The sequence below is a fragment of the Salvelinus sp. IW2-2015 genome, unplaced genomic scaffold (genome assembly GCF_002910315.2).
Source record: "Salvelinus sp. IW2-2015 unplaced genomic scaffold, ASM291031v2 Un_scaffold5966, whole genome shotgun sequence".
In the NCBI taxonomy this organism is placed as follows: domain Eukaryota; kingdom Metazoa; phylum Chordata; class Actinopteri; order Salmoniformes; family Salmonidae; genus Salvelinus; species Salvelinus sp. IW2-2015.
The window spans coordinates 5,704-15,384 of record NW_019947231.1 but is presented as its reverse complement, the minus strand read 5'-3'; the positions used below and the strand labels follow the sequence as shown (position 1 = coordinate 15,384).

The following is a 9,681-nucleotide window of genomic DNA, read 5'->3' as shown; positions in this document are numbered from 1 at the left end:
CCTCAGGCGGGTCATATCCGCTGTTAGTTCCTCGGCGGGGGGTCATATCCGCCTGTTATTCCTCGGGGGGGTCATATCCGCTGGGTATATGGTTTTCCTCGGGGGGGGGGGTCATATCCGCTGTAGTTTCCTCGGGGAGTCATATCCCCTGTTAGGTCCTCGGGGGCGTCATATCTTGCGTTGTGTCACAGTGAACTGAAGACAATGACCCAGTGTAATGGGAACGATTTCCTTCAGTAAATCCATGACATTATCATCTCATGCAGAAGTCTACGTCTCTAATCTGGTTCATCTCCAGTATTAGGATTTGCTCTCCTGGGCCTAATCTATGGGCCAGTTCCCAGACACAGTTTAAGCATAGTCTTGAACTAATAAATGTCAAATGGTAGATTCTCCATTGAAAGTTCTTCTACAGCTGAGAAACCAGCCATATCCGTTCAGCGGTTTCATAGGAAGGTCCTTATCAAAGTGTTTAATTCTTCACGTGACGACCGTGTCTTCGTCCCAAATGGAGCCCCTATTCCGGAACACTACCCGAGCCCCAAGTGCACCGTAAAAGGGAATAGGGAAACGTTTTGGGACGTAGCCAATGCCCATCTTACACAGCTTGTGGCTTCCCCAGGAGAACATCAACTCTGTTCCTTACAGATGGAACATGATGCGTTGGAAATTGAGTTTAGGGTGTTTAAGTCATCAACTTAAAGTCATGTTGTGACGGGATTTATTGGTTAATAAACAAATTTTAAAAATTAAAAAATAAATGAAAAGGGAAGTCGCTATTTTTGCTTCTTGGAAACATCTCTCTCAAAGACACAAGGAGTTAAAACAAGACAGATGGCTTTAATAATAAAAGCTCTCTCCGGTCTCAATAAAGACAATTCATAAAATGTCATTAACAAATCAATCAATATTTTTGCAGGCCTGCCTGTCAACAAAATAAAAAAAGGCAAAACGACATCAACAAAAGATAAGTAAAAACAGCTCCTTCGACCTTTCGACACACTGGAATGACAAATACAGCTGCATGACGAAGAAAGGACAGCATAAAACAGACAAGATTCCATTTCATCCCCACTCAAAAACACAGCTTCGGAGTGAAGTTTCCCCTTGGTACAGGTCTAGGATCAGCTTCCCCTACACCAATCAGAAACCTTAACATGGTGAGGGAAATTCAAAAGTGACACAAGAACACCATCCAGGTGCAACTTTACCCAACACCCCCCCCCCCCCAAAAAAAACCATCTATTTAAATCACACTAGTCGTTCAGCAGGCAGGTAGGTGATAGCAGCCATCTTGTTTACAGGTGCAACAGGTGAATTGAGCTTCTGCTCCTCGGTCTGTGATAAAAGCAATAATTTAAAAAGTCCACGACAAGAAGGAAGAAAGTCTCATTGGTAGGTTATCACATGCACTGCCCAGATAGCATTCACCAATAGAATCAGAGATGTGTGTGGGAGGGGAGGGTTTGATTGGAAGTGTTCTGTGAATTAGCCAAGCTGAGAGGAGAAGCCGTGTCTCGTTGAGGGAGAACAGCCAAACTTGTAACAACAACACAATGCAAATGTAAAACCTCAAGACTATAGCAGTTTTCTATCCAACATATAGACTAAAGCAGAACCCTATTCAATCATTTACTTCTGACCGGGAATATTGGGACGCTGCTTCTTCCTGTAGAGACTTCACTCTGACCTTCAGCTAGGAGGGAGTACCATTGTACGGTTGTTCTTGTAGCTTCCATCTTTCCTCGTACAAACTCACTAGAAAAAGTCCCCCCCCTCCTCCAAAATAAAATGGTGAAACGTGTGGCGTGTTCGATCAGAGAGACTCTCCGTCCTCCACACTCTGTAGACTCTCCGTCCTCCACACCTCTGTAGACTCTCCGTCCTCCACACCTCTGTAGACTCTCCGTCCTCCACACCTCTGTAGACTCCTCTAGTCCTCCCACACCTTCTGTAACTCTCCGTCCTCCACACCTCTAAACACCGTGTACCTGGCCCCCTTGGTTAGCGTGAACTGCGCCCGGCCCGCCACAGGAGTCGCTGGAGCGCGATGAGACAAGGATATCCCTACCGGCCAAACCCTCCCTAACCCGGACGACGCTATGCCAATTGTGCGTCGCCCCACGGACCTCCCGGTCGCGGCCGGCTGCGACAGAGCCTGGGCGCGAACCCAGAGACTCTGGTGGCGCAGCTAGCACTGTGATGCAGTGCCCTAGACCACTGCGCCACCCGGGAGGCCCACGATTCAATCTTAGCCCTGTATTGACGCTTTGTCTGTTTGATGGTTCGTCGCAGGGCATAGCTGGATTTCTTATAAGCTTCCGGGTTAGAGTCCCGCACCTTGAAATGGGCAGCTCTACCCTTTAGCTCAGTGCGAATGTTGCCTGTAATCCATGGCTTCTGGTTGGAGTATGTACGTACAGTCACTGTGGTGACTGATGTGGTGTACTCCTCAATGCCATCGGAAGAATGGACCATGTTCCAATCTGTGCTAGCAAAACAGTCCTGTAGTTTAGCATCTGGTTCATCTGACCACTTTTTTATAGACCGAGTCACTGGTGCTTCCTGCTTTAGTTTTTGCTTGTAAGCAGAAATTAGGAGGATAGAATAATGGTCAGATTTGCCAAAGGGAGAGCTTTGTATGCATCTCTGTGTGTGGAGTAAAGGTGGTCTGGAGATTTTTCCCCCCTCTGGTTGCACATGTGACATGCTGGTAGAAATGAGATAAAACTAATTTAAGTTTGCCTGCATTGCTATGGAACCTGTCAGCAGAAAGGCTGTGTGTCTCCCTACTTCCCTCCTCTCCCTCCCCCTGCACCCACCTGCCATGGCCCTGTCACTGAGAGACAGACAGAGGGGTTAACTGAACGTGCCCCCTCAGAGAGTAGAGCCTGCCCACCAGTATTAGCTGACTAGCAACAGTAGACCTGTCTGTCTGTCCAGTGAGCCCCGCTTGTCTATCTCAGGGATACAAACTAGTCAACTTTCCTGCGAAATTCACCTGTTTTGAATCCAAAATAGATGACCTACGTGATTTGTGTAGATCCTATGAGAAAAGTTTGGACGGGGTGGGGTGGGGAGGGGGGCTTTGGATCACTACTGGCTGTAAACGAACGAGTGATGCGTGTTTGGACCAAAACTGTCTGTATCCAAGGCTCAGCCAATCGTTCCCATGACAACAGAACGCGGCACAATACTGTCTGTATCCAAGGCTCAGCCAATCGTTCCCATGACAACAGAACGCGGCACAATACTGTCTGTATCCAAGGCTCAGCCAATCGTTCACCCTATTCCAAGGCCAGCCGAAATCTTAGCACCGATACAACAAACCGAGCACAATACTGTCTGTATCCAGGCTGCAGCCAATCGCGTCCCTACAACAGAACCGCAGCCAATAACGTGTGCTGTATCCAAGGCTGGCCCAACTTCCCAGTAAAAACAGAACCGCAGCACCAACTCGTCTGTTATTCAAGCTCCCAACCTCCATACACTCCTACAGGAATACCTGACACGAAGAAAAATCCAATACACATAACAACAGAAACGCGCAGCACCAAATAGCTGTACGCATTCAGACTCATGCCAGTCGTTGCTGTATCCAAGGCTCAGCCAATCGTTCCCATAACAACAGAACGCAGCACGAGACTGAAGAGAGAAGAGCCAATGTGCTAGTTACAGCATCAGCGCGTGCTCTGGAAAGAGCGGGAGAGTGGAAAGGCATTTGGGCGGTTAATTTACAGCAGCGCGTCGCCCTGAACGGTAACGGAGAGGTAGGTGATAAGCCTGACCACAGAGACCGGGGTGAGGAGAGTACCTGTAACCGAAAAACAACTGGCATTTGCCACGGAGACCGGGGTGAGGAGAGTACCTGTAACCTAAAAACAACTGGCATTTGGAAAGTTTGAGGTGAGAGAGAAAGTGTGATGGAAAAAGTAACGTTAATGTTAGCTTTGCTAAGTATATTGCTATAGTAGCTGGCTCAAATGTCTCTGTTAGCCAACTTAACTGATCAGATAATTGAGTTTATTGTTTGAAAATTAGCTGGCTAACAAAGTCAGATAGCTAGCTAGCTAACGTTACAACGTCAGATGAGCTAACGTCAGTAACCTAACCAATTCGTTATAGTATTAACTGGTATTCGACTCCTTGCCGTTCCTCAAGTTATAGCGCGTTAAGTTAGTTGCTTACTGGACACTGGGAATCTGTGTGAAATGTTAACTAGTTAACAAACTAACTATCTGTGAACTAATGTTTTCCTTCTACAGTATGTGGTTAATTTTCAGAATGAGAGAATTAGGTGAAAATGAGACATTGCTTGTTAAACAAGTAGGTTCAGGGATCAAGTGTAGCTGGAGCTGGATGCCACTATAGAGGTGAAAGGAACACCACCCACTTTCCCTCTTTCAATACAGTGGATTAAAAGGGGTATATGCCAGATGAGTTCTCTGCTTGAAAGAGATCAGTTATGCCAACAAAGGGTATCCTGCTCTGCTGGCACATTGTAGAACAGATGTCCACAGGTAGAAAGTGTACAATGTAATAATATGCAGTATAGCTTTTGTAGTGTTGAACTTGACAGTTACACTTGTGAGTGAGGGGGGATTATTACATTTTTTACTCAGTGAACATTATTTTTGCAGACATGTAGCCTTGTGCACCTGATCGATGTCTACTATAGTGGCCACGATAATAGAGCAAAAATAGAATGCCTGTTTGTTTCATTATATTCTACTTTAAGATGTATTTTTTCCACAAGTGCAATATATATATGTGTGTGGTAACATGCGTTATATTATAAAGGCTGTCATGGTAAGAAGGCTGTCATGGTAACAAGCATTCTTTTATAAAGGCTGTCATGGTAACAAGCGTTCTATTATAAACACTGTCATGGCAACAAGTGTTCTATTATAAAGGCTGTCAAGGTAACAAGCGTTCTATTATAAAGGCTGTCATGGTAAGAAGGCTGTCGATGGTAACAAGCAGTCCTGATTATAACAGGCTGTCTTGGTAACAAGCATCTATTATAAAGGCTGTCATGGTAACACGTGTTCTATTATAAAGGCTGTCAATGGTAACAAGCGTTCTATTATAAATTGCTGCCAATGGTAAACACGGCTGTCATGAACAAGCGTTCTATTATAAAGGCTGTCATGGTAACAAGCGTTCTATTATAAAGGCTGTCATGGTAACAAGCGTTCTATTATAAAGGCTGTCATGGTAACTGCAATATTAGTGATAGTTTTTTTCTCAAGACTTGAGTGTCATTTGCAATAAAATCTAGGCAACAAATAACATTGGATTGCTTTCTTTAAATTTTTTAGCTGTGAGTTTGATTGAACCACTTTATATTGGACACACAGAGACTGATCGTGTAGATCATGTTCTGTGTTACTTAATTAGTTAAAACCTGCATTTCCCCCTAGCAGGGATTTATTACATGTTTCAGTGCAACAAAAAGTGTCACCTTTTTGGGCCTCACCAGTTTACATCCCTGTACACCTGTACACCGTTAGGTCCATAAGCATTTGGACACTGACAGAATGTGCATCATTCTGTCTCTGCCACAAWGGATCRGAAAGGAAGCAAATCTAGATGTGCTTTCMAGTGTAGACKTTCATCTTTAATTTGAGGGTTTTGTCAAAATTATTGTATGAACCATGTAGGAATTACAACCATTTTCATACCTACCTATTTTTATACATAGGCCCCGCAATTTTAGGGGATCAAGAGTAATTGGACAAACTAACATAATCCTAAATTAAATTGTGAGTTGTAACAGTTGGTTAAACTTGAAGGGAGCTTAGGTGGGAGAGAAGTGGAGTTTGGTGGTTAAAACTGTGGAGAAGAGGTTCGTTCCCACTTTCTCAGCAACCAGACTCATTCAAGTGGACCAAGTAAAGCAAGGAAATCATGTATTATGAATAGATGGGAAACTAAATTCACAGTAAAAGCATTCAAATGTATTGTCATGTTTTTAAGAACAAAAATAGGTGACAGGTTTGTGAATCCTGAGCAGAAGGACTTTTAAAGTCTGTAACCAATAGACATCACCAGATGCTGGGTTTCATCCCTGGTGATGCTCTGCCAGGCCTTTACTGCAGCTGTCTTCAGTTCTTGCTTGTTCTTGGTGCGTTTTGCCGTCAGTTTTGCCTTCAGCAAGTAAAACAGATGCTCAATTGGATTCAGGTCAGGTGATTAACTTGGCCATTGCAGAACATTCCACTTCTTTGCCTTTAAAAAGTATTGGGTTGCTTTGGCAGTATGCTTCGGGTCATTGTCTGCGCTGTGAAGCGCCGTCCAATGAGTTTTGAAGCATTTGGCTGAATCTGAGCAGATAACATAGCCCAATAAATACCAGTTCCATTGGTAGCCATATACTACCTCCACCATGCTTCACAGATGAGGTGCTTCGGATCATGAGCAGCAGTTCCTTCCTTTCTCCATACTCTTCTCTTCCCATCATTCTGGTACAAGTTGATCTTTGTCTCATCTGTCCACAGGATGTTGTTCCAGAACTGTTTTTTTGGCAAACTCTAATCTGGTCTTCCTGTTTTTGAGGCTTACCAATGGTTTACATCTTGTGGTAAACCCTCTGTATTTACTCTGGTGAAGTCTTCTCTTGATTGTTGACTTTGACATAGATATGCCTACCCCCTGGAGGGTGTTCTTGATCTGGCCTACTGTTGTGAAAAAGGGTTTTCTTCACCAGGGAAGGAATTCTTCTGTCATCCACCACAGTTGTTTTCCGTGGTCTTCTAGGCCTTTTGGTGTTCCTGATGTTCCTGAGCTCACCGGTGTGTTATTTATTTTTAAGAATGTACCAAATAGTTGATTTGGCCACACCTAATGTTTTTGTTATCTCTCTGATTTACTGGTTGGTTTTGATTTTTCAGCCTAATGATGGCTTGCTTCACTGGCAGTGACAGCTCTCTGGACTTCATATTGAGGGTTAACAGCAACACAAATGCAAATGCCACACTTGAAATCAACTCCAGACCTTTTATCTGCTTCCTTGTAAATTAACTAATGAGGGAATAACAAACACCTGGCCAAGGAACAGCTGAGCAGCCAATTGTCCAATTACTTTTGGTCCCTTTTGGTCCCTCAACTCCAATATGCTGTGGTAGACAGCTAAAATAATACTAACTTGGTCAACGTCTAAATATTTATGGACCTGACTGTATGAAGCAGTTATACATTTACATTATCTGCTTTTGTTTTGTATAAGTCTTTAACCTCAAACACTTTCACAATATCTGGGTAACATTTGGTATGTCAACATCTGTTATGTCAGAAAATCTGAATATAAATGTTACCAGGTTTCTACAAGTGTCACACCCTGGCCTTAGTTATCTTTGTTTTCTTAATTATTTTAGTTAGGTCAGGGTGTGACATGGGGGATGTATGTGTTTTGTATTGTCTAGGGTTTTTTGTATGTTTACGGGGCAGTGTTCAGTCTAGGTGTATGTATGTCTATGGTTGCCTAGATTGGTTCTCAATTAGAGACAGCTGTCTATCATTGTCTCTGATTGGGAACCATATTTAGGCAGCCATATTCATTAGGTAGTTCGTGGGTGATTGTCTATGTGTAGTGTTTAGTGTCAGCACTATTTGTTATATAGCTTCACGTTCGTTTGTTGTTTTGCATAGTTTGTCAAGTGTTCTTCGTCTTCGTTTATTAAATATGTATTCATTTCACGCTGTGCCTTGGTCCTCCTCTCTTAAATGTTACGACGAACGTGACAACAAGACAGTAATCACTAGCATCACATAATCACTAACCACCACACATGTTCAGACTCACCTCAGCTGTGAGATATAGGGCAGACACTGAAGGAAACTCCTCACTTCACTCTCTTCATCTGACCAGCCCTTCAGCTCTACTGGTTTCTTCTCTGTTTGGAGTTTCAGCACCTCTAGGAGGAGGGAGGCCTTTCTCTCTGAGAGGTCTATAGACCAGACTGCAGGATTGGCTGACTGGTAAACTGGCTGTAATGCTGGAAGGACACTCCTGCCTGTTCGAGTCTCATAGTCCTTCAAATGTGAGTACAGATCCAGCAGGAAATCACTCTGTTCAGAATTGTCTCCATTGGGAAAAGGAAAGGTGCTGTAAGTCCACACTGATGATACCAGCTTCAGTGTCTTCTCTCCTGTCTGCTCCTCCCACTCTGCTGCTTGAGACAGGAGATCCACCAGGAACTTGATCCGCTTTGAGGGATCAGACCTCCGTGGACAGAAACTGCAACAAGGACAGTAACAGCTGATTCAGACATGGATGAACACATGAAACCAGTAATAACTATATATAGGAAGTAGTTATACATTTACATAATGTGCTTTGCTTATATGTTAAAGTATTTTTTATAGAGACGTTCACATTATCTATGTGTGACATTTAGTGATGCAACATTTGTTACGTCAGGAGATGGGCTGATAAGTGTTACCAGATTCACCAACATGTGTAGTTTTAAATGTCAAATGTTTCTACAAGATAATAACCACTAGTATCACATGATCACTAACCACCACACATGTTCAGACTCACCTCAGCTGTGAGATGTAGGACAGACACTGAAGGAAACTCCTCACTTCACTCTCTTCATCTGACCAGTCCTTCAGCTGTACTGGTTTCTTCTCTGGTTGGAGTTTCAGCACTTCTAGGAGGAGGGAGGCCTTTCTCTCTGAGAGGTCTATGGACCAGACTGCAGGAGCTGACTNTACTGGTTTCTTCTCTGGTTGGAGTTTCAGCACTTCTAGGAGGAGGGAGGCCTTTCTCTCTGAGAGGTCTATGGACCAGACTGCAGGAGCTGACTGGTAAACTGGCTGTAATGCTGGAAGGACACTCCTGCCTGTTTGAGTCTCATAGTCCTTCACATGTGAGTAAAGATCCAGCAGGAAATCACATTTCTGATAGTGATATACTTTAGACAGTGACAGTTTCTCTACAGTTGTTTGTATGGTTATTCTCTCATGGAGAGCTGCTTGAAGACACAGATTCAGTAGGAATGTCTTCTCTCTCTTTCTCCTCTCTTCAGGGGATCTTGTCTGATCCTGTGGAGGAGTAAAACTGCAAGGACAATTTAACAACAAATAGATGAATATGTGAGAGATATGATATGCATTTCTGATGGTGACATTATGGTGGGTAAAATACAATGACTATCTTTCTAAACTCATCATCCACTTAAATTGTTCCGTATAATCCTGACCACAAAGTAAGACTGCATCTTTTTAAACAGTAGGTTCATGTTTAGTTTATTAAGTTACTGCAGAAAGCTACAAACTTCCTCTCTAAAGGGAAATACAGGGACAGACAACTACAATCCCTGAACTGTACTGATCCAACTCACCTCAGCTGTGAGATGTAGGRCAGACACTGAAGGAAACTCCTCACTTCWCTCTCTTCATCWKACCAGCCCTTCAGCTCTACTGGTTTCTTCTCTGGTTGGAGTTTCAGCACTTCTAGGAGGAGGGAGGCCTTTCTCTCTGAGAGGTCTATGGACCAGACTGCAGGAGCTGACTGCTGACTGGTAAACTGGCTGTAATGCTGGAGGACACTCCTGCCTGTTTGTCTCATAGTCCTTCACATGTGAGTACAGATCCAGCAGAAATCACTCTGTTTAGAATGTCTCCATTGAAAGGAAAGGTGCTAAGTACACACTGATGATACCAGCTTCAGTG

General features: G+C 43.6%; 1 protein-coding gene across 1 annotated transcript; it reads right to left on the bottom strand.

Moving 5' to 3' along the window:
- Positions 1-7,785: 7,785 nt before the first annotated feature.
- LOC112078614 (uncharacterized) lies at positions 7,786-9,577 on the bottom strand. The gene is made up of 3 exons (XM_070442101.1): positions 9,351-9,577; positions 8,546-9,067; positions 7,786-8,239 (listed from the first exon to the last, which is right to left on the bottom strand). The coding sequence occupies exons 1-3, from the start codon at positions 9,575-9,577 to the stop codon at positions 7,801-7,803; spliced, it is 1,188 nt and encodes a 395-aa protein (XP_070298202.1). The 3' UTR covers positions 7,786-7,800.
- Positions 9,578-9,681: the final 104 nt, after the last annotated feature.